General features: G+C 49.6%; 1 protein-coding gene across 1 annotated transcript in view; it reads right to left on the reverse strand.

Annotated features, from left to right (window-relative positions):
* The window catches only part of Ergic1 (endoplasmic reticulum-golgi intermediate compartment 1), a 97,244-nt gene extending 83,998 nt beyond the window's left edge, over positions 1–13,246 (reverse strand). Inside the window, exon 1 of the mRNA XM_085832533.1 lies at positions 13,096–13,246. Within this exon, the coding sequence (XP_085688659.1) occupies positions 13,096–13,115 (20 nt within the window). The 5' untranslated portion in view covers positions 13,116–13,246. The remainder of the gene's footprint in view (positions 1–13,095) is intronic.
* Between the last annotated feature and the right edge of the window lie 10,074 nt (positions 13,247–23,320).

The raw sequence follows: 23,320 nt of genomic DNA on the forward strand, positions 1-23,320 counted from the left end.
ATGCACAGAGCTGAGGCTGTGGGAGGGCCAAGTGGTCAGGGATGGACAGTGTTGGGGAGGAATGGGGAGGAGGGCTTCCTGGAGGAGGAGGTACCTGAAGCTGGCAGCAGAGGTAGTGAGATGCTGTCCTTGGAGCCCAACACTACATCCTAGTCCTCAGGGATAAGCTCAGAAAAGCCTGTTACCCTGTCTACAGTAAGGACCAGTAAGAAGCCAGGAATAAAAGATACTGAAATTGGATTAAATAAACAAACCTCCCAATGAAGAAAAAGCCCACAGACAAGACAGCTTCACAGCTGAAGTCTCTGGCCTCTGCAAAAAGAATCAACCGATGCCAGGATATCAGCTCTCCCAAAAAGGAAGAAGGCTGGGAGGAGTTATTCCTAACAGACCCTTTTATGAGGCTGATGTCACCCTAATACCTAGCCAGAGGAACCACAGGAAAGTAACAAGCCAGTGTGCATGGTGAACGCAGGGGACAGAAACCTGCCCAGCACGCACACAAGAGGTCACGAGGTGCGCACTCCAGCCCTGGCCTGCGAGGCTGGTCTGTCCTGGCAGCTGAGAAACATCACACCAGCAGAGGGGCTCTACAAGCTTAGGACGGCAGCTACCCTTGAGAGAGGGAAAGGTCTTTGCCATGAGTCATCTATGAAAACTCCACAGCTGATGGAATCCGGCAGAAGGCTGGGTGCTGCTCTCCACACCTCCACTCAGGATCAGCAGACGTGTCAGGCAAGAAAAGAAAGAAAAAGAAAGAAAAAGGCAGCCAAGGCACCTCTAACCCCGAGACTGCACAGAAATCAGAAGAAAGTCTAAGACTTGTTTGCAGCCACAAAAGACTCCAAACAGCTAGAGCAGGGATGGAGACTTCGTACTCCATGATATAAAATTATACTACAAAGCCATAGTAATGAGCTCAGAATGATTCCAACATAAAAACCAACGCACAGGCCCTGGGGGGCAGATCACACATGGTCAACTCATACTGGCAAGGGCATCAAGAGAACACAAGGGTTGAAGATAATCCCTTCAGTAAACGGTGCCCGGAAGCCTGCCCCTTTACGTGTAAAAGGGTAAGACCATCGTATGCCTTTCCTATTCCACATGTGAAAATCATCCTGATGTGGATTAAAGAAAAACAAACCATAAGACCTAACCTAAATGTAGAGCCAGAAACCACAAGATTCCTGGAAGAGATCACTAGCTTGGAATATGACTTTTAGGGGGTGATGTGGGGGGCGGGGGATGAGGGAGGCTTGAGACAGGGTTTCTCTGTGTAGCCCTGGCTGTCCTGGAACTCACTCTGTAGACCAGGCTGGCCTCAAATTTATAAAAGTCCTCCTGCCTCTGACTCTTGGGTGCCAGAATTGAAGGTGTGCACCACAGCACCTGGCAGAATATGGCTTATTGAATAGCAACCAGATTAGGCTACAAGAGTAACAAATGAGTAATAATGTGTCACAGATAATAAACACATGGCTAAGACTACAGCAAACTCTGTATCTACACAGCAAAGGAGACAAATGAAAAGGCGGCTGATAATCAGGGAGAAACATTTGCAAGCTGTGTATCTGATTAAAGGGTTTAATACCCAAGATTTAAAGGGCAGACAAGCAAGCAGATGGGTGGGCATTTGAGAAACTTTTTCAAAAATGAGCAAGACGGCCAAGAACACACCGAAAAGGTGGTTGACACCAACTAACTGTCAAGGAGATGCAAACTGAAATGGTCTGTGATACCACCACACAGCCATTAGCACGGCAGCCACTGGATCCAAAACGCAACAAGTGTGGGTGGGGGAGAGTTAGGAGAATGCTTGCACACAGCTGGGTCAGGGGTGTGGACTAGCATAGCCAGTATCATAAACAAGGAATCAAAAATAGAACGACCCAGTAATCTCTCTTCTCTGCATACCCAAAGGAAATGAAATCCCAAAAAGCTACCTGCACACCCTGACTACAGCACCAGTCACTAAAGCCACAATGTGGAACAGCCACCACTGATGGAGGGACACAGAAAATGCAGCTCCCAGACACAGTGGAATATTATTCAGCCTTCAAAAGAGAGAGAGAGAAAGAGAGAGAGAGAGATCCCGCCTTGTGCCAGAAAGGACCTAGATGGAAGACAAACGAGGTGAAGTAAAACAAACTGCAGATGTGAAGGGAAGGAGAACCCACTACGCTCAAAGGAGAGTGGTTACCAGGGTCAGGGCTGGGTGAGAAGGATGAGTCAGAGAACAGAAAGCAGACAATGTGGTGAGCACACCTGAGAAAGACCACATGAAGACACACGCGGCGTGCGTACTGTGTACAGGGCTTTGCTATACGAGGTCATAGCTGTTCTTTGTCGTGGCTATGAATTAAGATGTGACAGAGATAATTTGCTTCCAAAGAGTCACGTGAAGGAAGCTGGGTGATGCCTCGGGGTGGTGTTTTCTGTAAGAGCTGCCGTCTCATGCTCCTTAGAACACTTTCCAGTGCTAAATAAGACACAGCTACAGATGATTTTGTTCTGAGCCAGGGCCTTACTCTATAGGCCATGCTGACCTCATTCCTGGAGTACTCCTCCTGACTCAGCCTTCCAAGTGCTAAGATCACATGCCCAGGGTCACCTCTCCTGGGTTCCCAGGTTTCTCAGGACTTAGTTCCTATACCCTTTGTTACTGGCTCTTCCCCACTCTCACCCTGGTAGTACATCCCAGCCTGCAGACCTTCAATGAAAGGAAGTTAGATCCCGACTGAGCCTGTGCCTCACAACCTCCTCACCTGTGCCATCATAGCTGCATAGCTACAAAGTAATCCAGCGGCCCACTGTTGTGGGGCCACTGCCGTGTGAGTCACCCAAGGTGGCCTGGCACTGGATTGTCACTTCCCAACATAATGCTTATCAGCAGCAAGGTAAGAAAGACAGGACAGGTAGAGATCAGAATGCATGCCATGCGGTTCTGGTGTCCTGAGAGGGTGACCCAGAAAGGCCTGCTCACTCTGGTTGCTTCCCCAGCCCCACACAACCCGGTCTACTGGTAAGAAAGGCCAGCAGGCCTCAGGAGGGAAATATGTTGCATGGCCCCTGGAGAGCTCTTAAGACAGCCAAGGTCATGAAAGTCAAGGATTGTGCAATGGCCCTGGCCAGTGGGGACTGGATTTGCAGCATGAAGGCACGTGGAGGCCTGCATGGGACACTGACCCTATGCCATTGTCACTTCCTGAGCTGGGATGACCCATGTGGCAATGGGCAGCGTGCACAGTGGGGCCAGCGGTCAGCTCTGCCTTATCTATAACTTCTTGGAAACCTAAAGTTAGTTCAAAATGGAAAGTTCACTGAGTTTTTAAAAATGAGAAATAGAATGTCAGAACTAAAATCAAGCCCAAGGAGTCAGGGACAGGGGTTTGTCTGCACCTCAGATCCCAGAACCCCTGGCACACAGGAGGTCCTAGTGACCAGTGCACAACTGCCCACACCTGGCTGCTTCGGCCTCTGGAAGGCACTCTGCGAGCCCACACAGGAAGTCCTGTCGCCTGCTCTGCCGCTCCTTAGCAGTGCTCAATGGTAACTTCCTACCCAAAGATGTCCACAGTGACAGGAAATAGTCACTCCAGCTTCACCATTGGCCTACCACTGCCTCCACCCCCAGCTTCCATAGCAACAAACCATAAATACAACTGAGTAGATAACACCCAACCTCGGGGTTTCTGTGGGATCCCCCCCCCCCCCCCAGTGATAACACGTCTTCCAGAGTGTGAGGCTGCTGAGAAAGCCAGCTCTAACGTCACACGGGCACGTAAATCTCAGCTGCGTCACCTGCCCCTGTGCTATCTTAGCCACGGTCCTTTCTCAAGCCAGCGGGGACAAAGTTCCTCCCTGCCTCTGCACCGAGGAGACCCACGGCAAGCCTCTGGCCTAGCCCACATATAAGCTGCCCAGTGGGCACATTACGTGCCAGGGCAGCACAGCCCCAGGGAGCCTGATGGCTGGGTGCTGATGGTACTCAGAGTGGAGGAAGGGCACACCCCTCAGGAGAGAGCTGGCTAGCCTTGGCTACAACCTCCAGTGCTGCTCGGAGGGGAGCTCAAGAGCCAGCCTCACCCCTCATCTAGACCAGCCCGTGAGAACAGAACCCTGACATACCCCTCTGGCCAAGAGTCGCAGGGGCTCTGCTCAAAGTCCTTGTCCATCCAGTGAACACATGCTGATCACACTGGCCAGAAAGTGGGACACAGGACTGTATACGGCCAGTGTCCCACAAGAGACTTGTTAGGCCCACAATGAGGGTTAACAGAAACAAAACTGGAGTCTGTAGCCGATCATCTGTACATCATTTTAAGGTTTTTGTCATCTCTTAAAAGATGAGGGCTACACAGACACACTGAAGCCACCTTTGCACACAGACACAACTTTTTAGCTAGCCACAGGCAGCTCTTGGATTATCTCAGTGCGATACTTCCTTCCTCTCAGGCAAGCACACTGATGTCACCTATGGTTGCTGCAAAGGGTAGCCCAGATCCAACCTGTCCCAGGGACTCTCAGGTGTGCATCACTGGCATTGCAGAGCCAGGGCCCTGCTTCCCATGGTCACACACCATGTGCCCAGTCACTGTGGTCTACCAGTCCCAGTGAGAATACAGGGGTTAAATAGCTGCTGGGCCAGGGCCTCTCCAGATCCCTGCAATGAAAGAGCACTCTAATCTACAAATGGGAAAAACTAAGGCCTGCAGTGGTCCAGGGTACCCCAGCTACCGAATGGTGAGAAAAGAACCATCACGAGAGACCTGCCACACGGGAAGGGTTTGGGGCAGCTCAGAGCAGCCAGGCATCCTCTGGGGCATTTGCAATGGAGAAGAGCATCCTGGCCCAGACTCTGTGTCACATTCCTGGGAGGTCTGGAGACACTGTATACCATGAATGGACTCTGGGACCCAGGAAAACATCAGAGCAGGCCAAGCAACACCAGGACTCCAAAAGCTCTCTGGGGACGTTTTAGCTAATTCCCACGCACTAACAGCTTCTGGTGTGAATGTGACGCAGACAAGGCCTCACCAGGATTCATGAGAACCAGTATGCTCAGGGTGTCTGAAAAAGCAGGATATCCTTGCAGTGAGCTCTGAGATTCCAGTCTTGCACACAACTCAGTAGCTATGTGCCTGGCCAGTTACTTCCCAGCTCTGGGCTCTAAGTTCCTATTCTAATACGGAATCAGCAGAGGAAAGAGTTACTGGAAAGAAAAAGCAACCTAGGGGATGGGAGAAAACATTCTCCAACCACAGACCTGACAAGGAGACTCTATCCAAGACATACAGGGAGCCCTTCATCTCTACAGCAAAAGTACTCGTGGCCCATGAGAAGGTCTGAGTAGAGGGTACAAGGCAAATAGGTGTGGGGATAATCTCGTGCACTCTCTGAAAGATTCAATTGTCAATATAAAGTTGATTGGCCAATGAGCTGAGGCAGAATTAGAAGGTGGGACACCCAGTAGGAGGAGGGGGTTCTGGGAGAGGGACAGTCATGCCAAGAGAAGATTTGGCCCCACGGACAGAGGACAATGGTCACAGCCACCTGGCAGAACTTAGACTAGAATAAAGGGGTTTAAGGTATGAGCTAGTCAGGGAAAGATCCAAGGCTTTTAGCCTAGGCATTTATTCATATATATATATATATATATATATATATATATATATATATATATATATAAAATCTTAGAGTCTAACCAACAAAATGGGGGAACAAAATGGCATGAATGGAAAAGTTCATGGTTACAAACAAGTCCTGGAGCTTCACCTCATATCTCCCTGCATGACGTCATCTAAAGACAAAAGGTAAAGGCTGGTGAGGGCAAGGAGTCAGGTTGCTGGGACTAACAACAGCATAACCACCGTGGGAATTGAAAACAGACTACCTGAACCAGCAACCTCGTTCCTTGGCATCTATTACTCCCCACAAGTTTGAGTAGGAATCTCATGAAGAAGTGTCTCCACATCTCTGTTCAATGAGGATTAAGCACAACAGTCAAGCTGAGGGAACAACTCCAAGGTCCCCTGAGAGATGAGCAGATAAGAAAGCATAGTGAGTACACATCGGAGTACTACGCAGCACTAAAAAAGGAGGTCATATAGAGGGACTTAATGCTAAATGCTGTGAACCAGCCACAGGACAAACATAGAGTGACTCCTCTCCGCAAACTCTTAAAAACAGGCAAGCTCAGAGAAGTGAGTGGTGGTTGCCACAGACCAGGGAGGGGACAGAGGGAACTGTTCCATAGACAGTTTCAGATACACTGTGGTTACCTTCTGTAGACCTGCTGCCGACATGTGCCCACAGCTAACATGTTGAGTGTCTCAGGAGGGCAGATCTCATGTATTCTCCCTGCAATTCAAAACTCAATTTAACGCCACCTGACTATAAAGTGACAGCACGAGTTTGCTAGGGTCCTGGACCTGTTCTGTATCCACATGGCAGTTGTGACTTCACAAGCGTGTCTTATATATCATTAGAAGTACACACACATACACACAACCATCCATTTTATTGGATGGTTATTACAGACGCAAATAAGGCAAAGACAACGAAGTCTTACTGCCTGTGTCTGTCTCTTGGGACCTGCACGGTTGTCGGTGATGTGTGCGGACTGGCTCAGTGCTTAAGAAACTTCAAGAAACATCACTTCCAAGACTCAGCCTCAAATGGGAGCAAGAAGGGAGGCTGAAGGAGCGGCTGGGACTCCAGACCAGCAGGCAGGCAGCAGCTGCCAGGTGTGAGTGGCAGCTACAGCTGTTTCGGTTTTCATTTCCCAGGGCTGATGTAGAACTTCTCAATTCCCCACGAGCCACCTGACTATTCTTCGAGAGCTGTATATTGGGTCCTCTGTGCATCTTTAAAATTGGGTTATAAGCACAAAAATGCACACATATACATAAGACCTGTGAGTTCACTGCATTAGAAGTTGGGCCACTGCCAGGCCTCTCATCTCGGGCAGAGTTCCCACTATTTGGATGAGCATTTCAGATAGCCCTTGCTTCCTGTCCAGCTAGGCTTCAGGCAGGTTCCTGGAGGGCAGCTGGTGTTCCGGGACAGGGAGTCCGTGCCTTCTGGTGTGCTTGGGACCAAGGGCCTCCTTGGAAGACCAACTTTGAGCTCTAAAATGTCTGGGGGTCGACCTCCATGGCTGTGAAACAAGGTAAGTAGGTGCAGCAGCCTCTGTGGGTGAGGTGGCTTTTATAGGGCTTCTTCCTGCTTTCCCTGTGGGTCACGAACTTTCAGAATAAACACACAGGAGTGCCGGAGGGCTGCCTATCCTGTACTCCTCCCACATATATAACCAATGTAATTAGGTTAATAGACCTACACGCTCAAGCTGACAACAGATGATTAGGCTAATTGCCCTTCCTTAACAGGTCAAACTGTATTCTGAGAAACGGTGCCAGGCACAAGACAGCAGGGCTCCTTAGACCACACATCTGGCACCAACTGGGCTGACCCAGGCCCTGGGTCCTTCCATGCAGTCCTTCATGGCTGCTATAGAAGAGCAGTCAAGCATTAGGGGAGAACACATTAAGTGTTGGAAGAACTGTGGGGTCCAATCAGTGGCACAGAGGAGGAGGCTCTGTAGAACTCAGCATGGCTCTAATCCCCAAGGCTTGCCAGAGCACAGATGCAGAGTCAAGATGGGCATGGACCCCACCCCCCGCCAGGTTTGCTGTGAAGCTGACGGCCTTTGGATTTCAGTTTGAAAAGCAAAGATATTAACAGAAAGGACAGGGTGCACACACCTACAAACCTTCTACTTGGGGAGCTAAGGCAGGAGGATCTCAAATTCCAGGCTAGTATGGGCAATTTTGCAGGTCCTATCTCAAAATATTAGGGGTGACAGTATAACTCAGTGGGAGAATAGCAGCCTAGCCCTACACTTAATATCCAGCACAGACACAGACACAGACACACACACAGAGACACACACACACAGAGAGAGAGAGAGAGAGAGAGAGAGAGAGAGAGAGAGAGATCTGAGACTGGCTCTCTTTACTGGCCACTGTAGAAGTAGAAAACCAGACTGTTTAAGATCAAACAGGAGGGTCAGGTAGAGCCAGAACTCTTTTCTCCAGGGTTGCCCACCAGGGCTCCTCCAATGCCCTGCTCCCTGAGGGCTCCAGCCCACCTGCCTATGACTCTTCCAACTCAGAGCAATCCTTCTCACCTCTGGGTTGGCATCACTCACTGAAAAGCTTTAGCAGACCCACAGCTAGCTCTGTTCTGATTTCAAGCAATGCCCATGGGCAACCAGGCGCTGCCTCACTGATCTGGAGGTGCGAGGCAAGCCTCAGGCCGAATGCCTGCCTTCCTTACCAGAGTCAGGAATCCAAATGGCCAGAGAGGGACTGTTCCAGGCAAGTGCATGAACACGGCTCTTATCCAGAGAACGAGAAGGACCCAGAAGATTAGAACAGACTGCCAGAGTTAGCTTAAGGCCAAGTAGAGCAATTCAGTCAGAAGCTGAGAGGAGCCAGTTTGAATCAGTCAGCTTAGACAGGAGTTTGGGCCAAAACAACTGAGCTGAATCAGCCAGCCAAGAGTTCAGAAAGAGCTCGAAAGGGGGAGTTTATTCCAGCAGTGAGCCTCCAAGGCAACAATCACATCTGACGAATAAAAGGTACATTTACGTTTGGGATGGGGACTTTAGCAAAAATTAATTTTAGAAGATTATGGAATCAGGTGATAGAGAGAAGAAGAGAGGAAAGGGGGGTAGAAAGGGAAGCATGGAGTGCCTGCAGACGGTTAAAAGATTCACGAGGAGCACGCTGGGTCAGGGTTAGCAAGGAGGAAGGAGATGCATTCTTAGAGGAGGTTTTGCCTCTCTCTGAATTTAGGGACCGGGAAAGAGAGTGCTTCTAGCCCATGCTGCTGCTCTACAAGGGAATAGCAGCATTGTATCAGCTCCTGCAATCGACCTCAGGCCTGCTCACTAAAGTGGGATGACTAAGAAGGGTCTTCACGGCCTGCCATGTGTGTGTGTGTGTGTGTGTGTGTGTAGGGGAGGGTTGAACAAGTCACTCCTGTGAGACTCCCCCAGTGCCGCTCACTCAACAGGGCTCAGCACCTGGACAAGCTCAATAAACTCAACCTGGGTTTTACAGGTTGTTCCCCTCCAGTCTGAATTTTCAGTAATATTTTTATAAACATGCCGTGAAGTACGTGGACTAACCCATCGGTCTCTGGCTCTTCCTGGAATGCCAAGGTAGAAATGGGGGCATTTGTATTGGTCCCTCAATTGACAGTGAAGTGTCAGAGCCTCAGTGGTTGGTCAGCTTAGCCTACCACAGGGAGTAAGGGACTTCAGTTTTCCGCAAGGCCCACTGGGGAAGGCATGTCAGACCCTGAGGAAACCAGACTGGATTCTCAGATTAACGTCACTCATTTGAAGACTGAAAGTAGGGTGCAGAAAAACCTCAAGCCAACTTCAAGTGGGTCATGCTGGGACCTGGGTGGGGTAGCTCAGTGGTAGAATACATGCCCATCATGTGCAAGGCCATGGGTTCCATTCCCAGCACTGCAAACAAGAAAGAGGGAAACACAAGAGACAGAAAGAGAGAGAGAGACTTTTGCAAGGTCCACTCAAGTCCCCTGAGGGGAGAAGACCTTTGGAAAGCTAAAGAAAGCAGTGGAGGAGACCAAACCAAGTCATGATGGGGCCAGTGCCACAAGCAAATGACCTGCGCTGTCACTCGGGGTCACCCAACAGAACTGAACTTGCATTGTGCACTGGGTCCCCCAGATCAGCATCTGAACCTGGGCTCTGCGCTGCAAGGTCAGCTTTCTTGCCCCACAGGCAGCACACATCCCCATCCCTCCTTGATGTGAGCACACAGCTAGCCAGGGGAGGAGCACTCTTAGATCATGGGGTTTCAACACGGGGACTGCCACTGTGGCAGAGCTAGCCATTGCCTCTTTCCTGAAAGTGGGGCTCAGGCTCTGGGGAGGGAGGCTGTCAAAGCCTCTGGAGTAACAGGCAGCAAGTGCCACCAGCCAGCCGGAACTGGGAACAACACCCCCGGACCTAGGTAACAAAAGCCAGTTCTGTGAGTTCAATGATCAGTATCAGTAAAACTGCTCAACGGGAACAAAGCAAACATGGTAATCATGTAAGGCTCAACCTCCGCCCTTAACCCCTAAAACTCAGAAAGGGCAATTCAAGGATGAGGAGAGAGGGCCTTGGGATGCAGCTCCATGGGAGAGAATTTGCTGAGCATGCACGAGCCCTGCCTGGGTTCTCCTCCAAGCACCAAAATCAGGAAAGAGGGATGCAGAATTCTCCACCAGCAGCTGGCACATGCAATCACACTGGACAAACTGGAGAGGTGTGTTTTGCCCAAGGGCGAACCTCTAGTCAAGTACCATTCCACCTGTAGACACAACCACATATAAACTGGATATAAATCCTGGCCCTTAGGAGGTCAGATGCTGATGAAAGGGAAGAGAAGATGGCAGAATTCGCTAATTATAGAGCCGGTGCCTCGGTCAAAGGGTACAATAATGGCGGCAGGCAGAGGACAGTGCTTGCTGGTCCCACACGCCACCTGGTCTCATGTGAGGATGTCGATCATACCCATTTCATGGGCAGCATGGGCAGGAAAACACACCCAAGTTAGGAAGCTGGGTTCCCCTTGGTCTTGAACTGGTGGGGATGGGGATGTTCTAATCACTATACACCCCCTGTGCTCCCCACTATTAAAAGGTTTGACAAAGTGGTGGTTTTCCAAGATTCCCCTTGTGGCCCAGAGCTAAGGCTTCAGTGCCAATAGGCCAAACTCTGACTCCAGCTTTATGTATATCCATGCAAAGGGCTTCTGCCAGAGGGGTCACCCCCACCATGGTTTAAAAGGAAGATTCATTCACTCTCTTCAGTGACAAAGGGATGGATGTCAAGTTTGCTTATATAGTGGCTACTCCTAGAACCCAGTCATGTGACACGTCCCCCCCCCTCCCCCATACACATGCACACTCCTCTGGCAATTCTACAGGGTTGTGCCATATGCCACCCATCCCCTAATGATAGTCCAAGTGGCAGGTGGCTAAACACTGGGTACAACCCTCAGCAAGCCGATGAGTGGCCCTGTATGTGGTAAAGGTCTGTAGAACGGTGGAGCCTTCCTTCACAGTGAGTCCTGGAGCTCTGCTATGTCAATGTCTGAAAGAGAAGACATGTGCTGGACCCACAGCTCACCCTGCGTGAGGAGATTGAACGGTGGGGAATCCATTCTTACTGGTCTCCAGTGAGCCCCAGCAAGCAAGGACTTTCTCAACTGGCATTAGTGGGGATCCTGTGGCACCCGGGCACTCAGGGCCTGAGACACATCCAGAAAGCCCCAGGGCAGTAGCAGCCGAGAGTTGAGCGGTGTGCTCCTTAAATATCAATGCCTTAAACTAGTTGGTAATAAGCAGGCCCTGACAAGGCTAAAGCTGGCCCCAGCTGTTTTCCTTTCTCTCTTTTTTTTCATCTCACCTACCCCCAGCCCCCAAACTTCCAACTGGAGCCCAGATCTGCCCAGCCCTTCCAGCATGCAGGCAGGGGAGAGAGCTGACAAGATTAAGTAACAAGAACATTGGCTTCTTTAACAAACTCAAAATCCCTAGAACTTGCAGAACCGTGTGGGGACAGAGGAGGGTTGGTACCCTTTCCGGTCAACCCTGGGAGGTTTGAGGGACCCGGATGTGCCCACTGCCCTTCTTTCTGCATGGGCACACTGTGGTAATGGGTGTCCCTAAAACTGGCTCAAAGCCCTCCCGGTTCAAAGCTGCCATGGTCTGTATGCTTTTGTCTAAGCCCAGCTATGGACCCCAGGGCTACCTCAAGCAAGCAGGAAGCTGGTTTTCCAGATAGTACCAGTGCCCAGTGCTAAAAACCACTTTGGCTGTTTGAGAGGTCTGAGACCAAGGTCCTCTCTGGGCCTGGACTCCAGGTTGCCCATATGCCACAACATGATCTGAACCTTGGGCCGTTTTTAGATTGGTTGTCACTCTGTCCTGCCTCTATACACATCAGTAAGAGAAGAAGGATGAGGGAAAACTGTGACCAATGGAGGAATACCCGTTCTCTGGCTGTGGGGCGCGCTCACAGATCTCCTCAGTCATAGATGCCCTACTTCTGAGTTCCATGCGATGGAGACTGGGTCAGGGGTGCCTTACGGTCCCTGTCTTTCAGGTGGTGACCTTATTTTTAGTACCAATTTGCAAGAGGTGAAACCCTATTTTGAGCATGCCCAGACACCTGCTGGGGTCAGCCAGCTGAGCGGTGAGGGGCTGCCCCCTAAGCCTTTGCTTCTAACATTGAGAACATACTAAACCGCTGGGTAGAGAGGTACAGCCAGGATTCTAATCCTTTTCCTCCAAAGTATCCCAACAGCCCAGAGCATCTCAGAGCGTCTTATGTCAAGGGAATGTCTGGTGGGGAGGCCCTTCCCATGCAGGCTTCCAGAAGGCCTGGCCTTATACAATGGTATTCCAGGAGGCAAAGAACCCTACAAAGGCGCCCACTGTAGTCCCTGCAGAAAGCCTGGCCCTTCTGCAGAACCTCGAGATCCCAGCATCCTCCTCTTCCCGCACTGTCCCCATGGCTTGCGGGAACAGGCCTCCACATCTGGTAGGTAGAGGATTCTCAGGCTCTGAAGAACTAAGCTTCTCCAGCTGCTGCCAGATTGAATGGGGCTGCAGCCCTCAGATCCTACCGGGCAAAGCCAGGCGCGCGGCCCCACCTGTCAGCCAGGACAGGGTCCACTAAGGAAGACTGGGGAGAAAGCCTGGGGATGCCTGAGCTCCTTTTATTTGGGATTTGGGAGGAGATTTGGTTCCCAGGTTGGGGGAGGGGAATGAAAGATGTCAGGGGCAAGCTGGGGACACCGCGCTGTAGAAAGAGAGTGCGAGGGCTTGCCAGGGCTGCACGAGGGGTGGGGGTAGGGCTCGAACCCCGAGGAAGGCCGCGGTCCCCTAGGGCCTGCCGAGACGTGCACAGTGCACCAGGGTCGCATTTGCACGTAACGGGGGACAGAGAAGAAGGAGGGGGTCGTCGCCGGCTGCAGAGGGCCTCGGGCCCGGGGTCTCACTCACCTCCTGAAGTCAAAGGGCATCGTGCCGCCGAGCCGGTGGGAGCGTTGCAGGCCAGGCGGGCCGCAGCGCCGCGTGGGTCCGAGCCCGCTGCCAACGCCTCCTCGGCCGCCCCGCCCCCGCCAGCCTGCCCGACACTCGCCACTCGCCACTCGCCTCCCGCCGCCGGGAAGTGACGCTCCACGCAGCCCATTGGGCGCCGCCACATCCCCCGGCCGCCCCTTCCGCCGCCCCATTAAAGGGGCCTGAAGGCCCGCTGGATGGGAAGGCCTGAGAGTGGGATGCTACCCAAGCCCAGGTCTCCAAGACTCTCGCTTTGATTCTTTTTGGCCTCTGATCTTTTTTCCTAGCGTAAGTGGGGCCTCAGGACAAATCGTTCTGCCTCTGGCAGTGGGTTTTGTGCTTATAAAACAAAGCCATTGCGTTGTGAAGATCAGAGAGAAATGCTACAAATTGCGGGTCCTTGCTTGGTGCTAGCTCTGGGTGAAGGTTAAAACTGGGGGATGGGCAACGCAGTCCTAGATTGAGAAAGTCCACCCACCTCCCACCCATCTGTGGCTTCTTAGGAAAAACCATCTGGCTCCCGAGATCCACCACCACCCCTTTCTCTATCTGCATGACTGCTAATCCCACTTTTCAACTTTCCATAGGTATCAAAGGAGGTAGTTGGGGCCCTGCTTTAGTGAACAGCCTGGCATCTAGTGACAGCTTCCCCACCTGTTAGAGGTGGGCTTAGCTAGCCACTTCTATCATCTTTCTTTGGGGTTGACGCCAACCAGTACTCGTTGAGCATCTACCAACCTGCAGTCAGGAACGTGCAGGGTTATCCAGAGGCTCTGAGTTTGCACGGTTAGAAATGGCAACACACCGCCGATTGCCCCTAGAGCCTCCATTCTCAGAAACACAGAAGTACAGAGGAAAACCTCCCTCAACTTGCTGGGCTAGAGGAGGAGGCAGCTGAACTCTAAACTTTTTGTGATTGGCTGGTCTTAGTTGTCAATTTGACATACCTGGAAGAGGTTGAAGAAATGACTCCACTACATTGGCCTAAGGGCTTGTATGTATGTAACGTTTTCTTAGTTCCTAAGTAATGATGTAGGAAGGCCCAGCCCTCTGTGGGTAGCAGCATTCCTAGGATGGGATCCTGGGATCAGAAAGCTACTGCGAATGAGCAGTGGAGCCCATTAGCAGCCTTCCATCCTCCCCAGGTCTCTGCTTCAGCTTCTGCTTCATGGCTCTTACCTTGAGTACCTACTTACCCAGACTTCACTCCCTGAAGGGCGTGTGGATGTATGAGCCAGATAAACCCTTTGCTCCCAGAGCTGCTTTGGTGGGAGTTTATCACAGCAGAGAAAAAGCAAACTAGGACACCCATGTAGGGGAAATCTGATTTCTGAACTTCCCTGGGTTCTGCTGCTGACGCCTTCTTCAAAGCTGCGATTTAAGACAGCAACTTAAGAAGGAAAGTGGGGGTCCAAGTTCAAAAGGCAGGATGGGCAGGGAGGCAGTGTCCTGACATAAAAAGCTCCTTGGTTTCCTGAAGGATAAGAGGGCAGCAAGATCCAGGGTCTGCAGTGATGGGCATGATTCCACCAGGTTCTTCTCTTTCTGACAACCGGAATCCCCCTTTCATTCATTCATTCATTCATCATTCATTCATTCATTCATTCAACAAGTACATGCACCCCATGCTCTGATGTATGGGAAATGAGAAAGTTTCAGCCAGTCCTGGAGCCTGGGAGCAGCAGAAAGAAAACGCATCCTGGGACCTTCTGGAACCATTGAGTACAGATAAAACCAAAACAGAAGTTGTATGGTGTGGGCAATTGATCTCATGTCTTCCCTTTTCAGAACATGATCCAGAGACTAGCTCTTGGACATCTTGGTGACTATTCTCACCTTTAGCCCAGATTCTCCTCAAGAATCTCAGATGTGCCCTTGAGCATGCTCGAGGGTAACAATGCCCAGCAGAGTAAATGACGATAAGACTGACTGAGCCGGGCAGTGGTGGCGCACGCCTTTAATCCCAGCACTTGGGAGGCAGAGGCAGGTGGATTTCTGAGTTCGAGAACAGCCTGGTCTACAGAGTGAGTTCCAGGACAGCCAGGGCTACACAGAGAAACCCTGTCTTGAAAAAACAAAAACAAAACAAACAAACAAATCCCAAAAGACTGACTGGTGTTGGTATCTTTTACACAGTTTTTAGCTGGGTACATAGAAACTTGCATTTCACAGCTTCCCTTGAAGCTAGACATGTCTATGTGATCATGTTATTGAAATGCAGGGAGAAGGTGACTTTAGGAAGAGTTCATGTATGTTCTTTATCCTGTGTGTCACTTTATGCAGCTGGCTGCCTAGAATGTGGATGCCACTATCTCAAACAACCAAATGGAAACCACATGGAACAAAGCAACAAGACAGAAAGAGCCCAGGTCTTATCACTCCATCGTTCTATGTGTTTATATAAGACTGAAATAAGCATCCATCTTATTGGAACTACTGTTGTTTTGGATTGCTGAACGCTTACACTGGAACTCAGTGGTAACACTCATATCCCGCCTAACCACTTGACTGCTCAAATAGTGCACAGAGAATACGCCAGTCCACCTTGGGAGAACTTAACACAACTCAGGACTGGATTAACTGGCTAGTGACTGCACCCCCAATTTGAGTGGAGATTTCCACAGCCACCCAGAGACTCCACATGTATAGGAGGCACATTTCTCTTCTCTTTCTTTCTTTCTTTCTTTCTTTCTTTCTTTCTTTCTTTCTTTCTTCCTTCCTTCCTTCCTTCCTTCCTTCCTTCCTTCCTTCCTTCCTTCCTTTCTTTCTTTCTTTTTGTTTTTTCAAACTCAGAAATGTGCCTGCCTCTGCCTCTGCCTCTGCCTCTGCCTCCCAAGTGCTGGGATTAAAGGCATGTGCCACCACTCCCCGGCTAGGAGGCACATTTCTACAGCAGCATGGTCGCATGGTCTTCAGGGAGGATGGGAGTGGACTGACCATGTCACCAAAGAGACCCTGCAGGGACTTTTGAGGTCTGGAAGCAAAGTGAGCTGCGCATCTCCTATTAACCAACCTAGGAGACCATGGGAGATGGAACAGAGGAAATCAGACATGTGTCACAAGATGTGGGACTACTCTAGACCTCTTTGAACATAGCAGCAGCTAGTAACAGTTGAGTTTGGGAACTACTGATATTATGGTACCTGTGGTGGTCAATCTCCAGTGGTCTTCATCTTCCAGTAGCCCCAGTCTCTGAATAGTCACCTCCCATAGTGAATAGGTCTAGCCTGTGTAAGTCAACAGGATATTGTTAGTGTGGCTCCTGAGGCTTGGTTTATTAGATATTTTCTTCATTTACACTTTAAATGCTATCCCCTTTCCCGGTTCCCCCTCTGAAAACCCCCCATCCCCTCCCCACCCTGCTCACTAACCCACCCACTCCCACTTCCTGGCCCTGGCATTCCCCTATACTGGGGCATAGAACCTTCACAGGACCAAGGGCTTCTCCTCTCATTGATGACCAACTAGGCCATCCTCTGCTACATATGCAGCTAGAGCCATGAGTCCCACCATGTGTTTTCTTTGGTTGGTGGTTTAGTCCCAGGGAACTCTGAGGGTACCGGTTAGTTCATATTGTTGTTCCTCCTATGGGGCTGCAAACCCCTTCAGCTCCTTGGGTACTTCCTCTAGCTCCTTCATTGGGGACCCTCTAGTCCAATGGATGACTGTGAGCATCCACTTCTGTATTAGTCAGGTACTGGCATAGCCTCTCAGGAAACAGCTATATTAGGCTCCTGTCAGCCAACTCTTGTTAGCATCTGCAATAGTGTCTGGGTTTGGTGGTTGTTTATGGGATGGATCCCCGGGTGGCACAGTCTCTGGATGGTCATTCCTTCAGTCTCTGCTCCACACTTTGTCTCTGTAACTCCTTTCATGGGTATTTTGTACCCCCTTCTAAGAAGGATCGAAGTATCCACACTTTGGTCTTCCTTCTTCTTGAGTTTCATGTGTTTTGCAAATTGTATCTTGGGTATTCCGAGCTTCTGGGCTCACAGGCCTCTTTTTCTAGGGAAATCCCAGTACCATGCCCTAAGGATGCTTTCTCTCAGAGGGCTCCTGCCACAGCCAGGTGAGGAGCCCTCCAGGAAGCCTACTGACCCAGGTCACAGCCCAGAGTGCAGCCTGACCCACACTTTAGCTCCAGTTCTAAGGGGACCCTGAGCCAGAATTCCCCAGCTAAATTGCTCCTAAATCTTGACCCCTAGAAACTATATCATAATGAGCATTTAAGCCACTGAACTGTGGGAAATCGGTTATACTGCAGTTAAGGAACATACACTGGCATTCTCTTTCCTCCCTCACCCCAGGCAGCTTGGACAAACCACTTTTAGAGTCAGAGAAGTCTCTAGCTGGGTGACCCCGGACACATTGTTGAAATGGCTACCTCCAGGCCTGAGCTAAGTGTATTAAGTCCTTATACCTGTGGCAGATTGCCTGAGACTGCCCTAGTGATTGTGACCTCAGGTACTAGGATCCTGGGCCATCCCCTCCCCCAGCACATGGGCTAGATTTACTAGCTTTTGCCAAATGAATAGAACATCACATATTGATGTCGGTTCTGAGACTATGTTACAGAAGAGAGCAGCTTCTGTCTGGGACAGTAACTCACTACCTCTTGGGTCAGTTACTTGGAGAAGGGAGCTGCCCGGCTGTGAGGCTGCCCTCCAGGGATGCCATGTGATAACTTGCAACTGAATCAACAGCATCCATGAGCATGCGATCAGCCAGGGACAGGTTGGCTCCAGCTGCATTTTGGGACATTGCAACCCTACGGGATAGCTTGACTGGGCTTCTGAGATGTCTTGACCAGAGGCAACCCAGTTGATTCTTACAGGATAGCAATTTTTTAAGCCCCTAAATGTGCCTGATCCATGACCCAACAGCAGGTATCAAATGTGCTGCTCTACAAGTTGTCTGAGGATGGGAAATGCCTGGCATGTAGTAGGTGCTCATTAAACGCTTGCTGACTAGATGAATCCACAAAAAGAATGTCCCTAAGGAAAAAGCTTCCTTAACCCCACATGCTCACTCTCTTCTACCCATTTCTGCCAGAAACATCACAGCGTGTTGTTTTAGGCGGGGAATACCTGGGTTGGGTTTGTTTTCTGTAATGAGATACTAGTTCCTGTTCTATAGGAGTGGCTGGATCAGCCTGATCTGGATGAAGGATTAAAATACAATAATCCATTGTCTAAAACTTGGTGATGAGTTAAAGGAACTTAGATCTTGGGAAATAGGTCTCTGAAAATGTGACTATTCTTTCTTGCTCCGCTGAAGTCCTCTAACCAGCCAGAAGGTGCTTGCTCATTCCTTATGCAGACAGCTATTCACTGGTACCTCTTCATGGAACATGTTCTGCATGTGGAGATGAACATGGCATAGCTCTGATTTTAAGAAACCGGGGAGGAAGTTAGTAAAGGTGTGGGTACCAATGTCAGGTACAGAGTATGAGAAAAGTCCCAGGGGAGGAAGCCCTCAAAGCTAAGCCATGGGTGTGTTTGAACTCTTCCAAATGAAGGTGGTAAAAAATCATCTCAAATTAATGCTAACTGTCCATGTCAGGAGAGAGGAAGAGAAGGGGAGGGGAGGGGACAAATGGGAGAGGGGGGGAGAGGAAAAGGGTGTAGGGAGAAGGGGAAAGGAGGAGAGGTACCTGTGTCCCTGGGTGCACAGCCTTATCCTGTGCACACACACCAAGTCAGATGGAGTAGAGTCGCTCTCTAAGGCAGCTCCAGGTGGTATTGCTAGAGACAGTGCAGGGGATATTGGAAGACTAAAACATGATGGCTTGGACAGGAAGTTAGGGAGAGCTTCCAGGAAGAAGAGGGGTCTGAGCCAAGGCAGGAAGAACAAGAAGAAATTAGTCATGGGGAGACATAATGCTGTGTAACAAATTATCCCAAAACACCACCTATGTTTCAGTGTCTGAGGACTAGGGCCCTGGGTCTCCATGGACCTCTGTGGGTCATTGCTTGTGGCACAATGAGGGGCAGGGGAAACGGGTTTTTCTCATAAAGCAGTTTCTGCTATGAGTTGAATCTGAAACAGGCTCATGATTTGAAGCTTTGTTCCCCCCAGCATATGGTGCTGTTCTGAAGGTTGTGGGGTCTTTAGGAGATGGGTTTATGGGTAGAAGTAGCGCTTTAGAGGCCTTTGAAGGCAATTCCCACCGCTGGGTCTGACCCCAAGCATTCTGCCTGATGCTCTGACAGACAGCATAGGCCGAGATGTTCCTACCATTATCCTTCCCCACCAGGATGGGTGTCCCTTGGCTCTAAGACTGTGAGCCAAGATAAACCTGTCCTCCGTTAAGTTGCTTTCCCCAGGTATCTGGTGACAGCAATGGCCAGCAGAGTCTACATACTGGGTAAGGAGCTGGAAAACAGCAGGCGGGCTGACTGAGAGGGAGCTAAACAGTAAAGGATATGGAGAGCCATGCGAAATGTTTTTTTTAAAACAAACAAACAAAAAAATTTTTATAGGCAGTGAGGGTTTGGAAACATTTTAAGCTAGGTCAGGTTGTGGTAGTTGACTCTAGAGTTTGAGATAGCCCGACATAGAGCATTCTTTTACTCGCCTGTGTTTTGTCTTCACTCCAGGTGGCTGGCTGCACAGAGGGAGTGGTACTGGCCCAAGAAAGAAAAGTACAATGCAGACAGGAAAAACCAGAAAGGTGGAGCTATCTAAGTCCTCTGACCCCAGACATGGAGCTAAAGGATTGAGATCTAGCTCAGCTGGGTTTCAAGTTTGCTCCAGTCCAGTCCATCCCATTCCTGCTGTTTCAGAATGGTAATATATATTCCATGTCACTGTATGTTGAAAGTATATAATTTGCTTTTTTGTAATTTTTCTCTGCATTAGTCCTGGCTGTCTGGGAACTAAGCTCTGACCTCAAACAGGCTGGCTTCAAACTCAGAGATTCACCTGCCTCTGCCTCCTGAGTTCTGGAATTAAAGGCTGGTGCCACCATTGCCTGGCTGTAGTTTGTTTTTAAATAGTGTTGAGACTATGGTAAACTATGGGGACTTGAAGTTGGATCTGAATGCATTTTACATTGTCATATGGCCATGTGCCTATGGGGACCAGCGTGCAGATGTAGTGTTTTGGTGAGAGTGGTCCCTATGATTGTGTTTGAATATTTGATCCTCAGTTGGTGGAAATATTTAGGAAGGAGTAGGAGGTGTGGCTTTACTGGAGAAAGTACATCACTGGGGGGCTGGGGGGGGCAAACTTTGAAACTTCTGAAGACTTGAGACAATCCTACTGTCTTTCTTCCTGCCTCCTGCTTGTGGATCAAGATGTGAACTCTCAAACCAGGTGTGGTGGCACCCACCTTTAAACCCAGCACTAGGGACGTAAAGGCAGGTGGATCTCTCTGACTTTAAGACCAACCTGGTCTACATATAGTGAGTTCCAGGACAGCCAAGGTCACATAGAGTAGTAGTTCTCAACCTTCTTAATGCTTTGACCCTGTAATATAGTTTCTTGTGTTGTGGCAACTCCAGCCATAAAATTGTTTTTGTTGCTACTTCATAACTGTGATTTTGCTACTGTTATGAATCATAATGTAAATATTTTTGGAAATAGAAGCTTGCCAACAGTTTCATGAGCCACATGTTGAGAACCCTGGACATAGAGATACCTTGTCTCAACAAACAAAAGAAGATGGCTGTTCCCACCACCATGCCTTTGTTCTGCCTTCACAGACTCTAACCCTCTGAAGCCACAAGCCCAATTAAATGCTCTATTTTTGAGCTGCCTGAATCATGGGGTTTTGTTACAAAAATAGAAAAGTAACTAAAACCCGACCCTATCTCAGCAGTCAGAATCCACCCTTCAACCCTGATGGGAGTTAAGGGGAGTCTGAGACTACTAAAGGGAAATTCCCATCATGCAAAGCAAAAGGGTAGGGGAAGCACATCCTGCTCTGACAATTTGCAATCTGACACTCTACCTGGTGGCAAGAGTGGAGATGGGGTTGGAGAAGGAGGCCCAACAGAAGGCTTCTTAGTCTCTAAGCAGGGGGTGGGGGCAGGCGACCATCTGGAAGCCTGGTCTACACAGCAAGTTCCAGGACAGCCAGAGCTACACAGAGAAACCCTGTCTGGAAAAACCAAACAACCAAGCAAACGAACTAAAAATTAATCCAGATTAAAGTCCCTCTAGTGACATTACATGGCCATTAACCGATTTAAGCCACCATTGCCTTCTCTCAGCTAAATCAAATGTTGTTATCAGATGGATTCCTGCCCTTGTTCTTGTCAAATACATCCTACTCCTGGCCTTGTAAGTCAGGAGTCTTCTTTCTCTACCTATAAAACCCGAAGCTCACACAGTAAGGGACCAGTGGTTCCCACAGCAGCCACCTAAGGGGCTTGCCTTTCGTCACATCTGACTTCCTTTCCCATTCCTTCCTCTGCTTGCTTTGTGCATTTTTGGCAGGCCTCCAGCACAGAAGACATGCCCCTGCCTCAGAGTCTTTGTACTGCTACCCTTATCCAGTACCCTCCATGTCTCTGAAACAGAGCTTTTAAAAAAAAAAAAAAAAAGATAGTGTGGAGCCCGGAGAGATGGCTCTGCACTTAAGAGCACCTACAATCCTTTCACAGGACCTGAGTTCAGTTCCCAGCATCCACCCTAGATAGCTCACAACTACCTGTAACTCCATATCGGGGGAACAATGCCTCTGGCTTCCACAGGCACCTGCACACTTGTGCAAATACCACCCTCCCAGCCCCCCCTGCACTTTCTTTCTCTCCCCCACACACAATTTGTTAAAATAACAACCCCTTTTAAAAGCATACATAGTAAGTATGTGTGTACATGAGCCAGTCATGCAGTAACTTATCAAGTGGCCGGGAATGAGTGGCTGTACTTCTCTCTGCTGACAGCCCTGCAGGCATGCTTACAGGAGTCTCCTCTCAAACTCGGGCAGCATGTAAAATTATTCCATGTTGACTCTGCTGTCCCTGCAAGAGGTTTCCAGCCTTGCCATCATCTTCAGCGATCACTGTTTTACACACAGTCTGCCATCTTTCCGAGATGGTAGGATGCTATGACTAGGTAATGCTGGGCATGAGGAGGTGTTAGAAACAGAGATGGGGGGACCTAGACAAGGCAGGTGGCTCCGAAATGGAATCGAGGGTTCTGATAGCTTCCCACCATGAGAGCAAATACCTAGGACGAAAAGTTTATGGAAGGGAAACACTGATTTGGGTTCACAACTTTTGAGATTTCAGGGTGTCATGATTCATGGCAATATAGCACCTCACGACTGGGAGGTCTGGGATGTAAGAAGAGTTCTTATCTCCCAGCAGGAAGCAAAGCACAGGGAGAGGGCAGGGGCCAGTTTCCGCTTTCAACAGCACACCCCTAGTGACCTAACGATCTCCCCCTAGGCCCACCTACAGAATACATGCCTTCAACCCACAGGTCTTTGGGAGACATTCAAGATTTAAACTGTGACAGACGTTTGGATGAGTTCATGGGTTTTAATATGTGTGCAGATGGATAAATGAGAGGATGGATGAGGGGTGGATGATGATAAACAGACAGGTGTATGTGCCTGCATAGATCTGTACATCAGCTCCCTAGCTCTTTAACCAGTCTCGGTAGGGCTTGAAGAATCATCACACACTTACTGTCTAAATCTAAGCAGCAGATTCACACATCACACAGGGCTCCTAGCATCATGGGGAAAGTACCAGGTGAGTCTGGAACCTTGTCTTTAAATGTCAGGAGGAAAGATGTGTTCACCCCAAACTCCACTCACCACACACAGGGCTCCCAGCATGGGGAAAGTACCGAATGAGTCTGGAGCCTTGTCTTTAAATGTCAGACGTAAAGACATGTTCAAGGTATGATGTGGCATGTCAAAAGGACACAGGAGTCAGAGGGAAGGCACTCCCAGTAGCAACATCTGGGGCAGTTTCAACATCACCATCAATAATGATTGACACAGATGACCATCTGGGAGAAAATAAAGACCTGCTGGTTTGTGTTGCTAAATGTAAAGACATAGCTGAACAAATGGAAAAGAAATAAGAGTTCTTCCTCACAGTGGGGTATCAGTTGGGGAGCTAGAAGAAAGGATGGAATTACTACTCCACATGTCACAGCTGCAGAAGGTGATCAGGTGACATTCAAGGACAAAGGCAGTGCTGAG

The sequence above is a fragment of the Mus caroli genome, unplaced genomic scaffold (assembly GCF_978045245.1).
Source record: "Mus caroli unplaced genomic scaffold, Mus_caroli_1 scaffold_18, whole genome shotgun sequence".
NCBI classification, from domain to species: domain Eukaryota; kingdom Metazoa; phylum Chordata; class Mammalia; order Rodentia; family Muridae; genus Mus; species Mus caroli.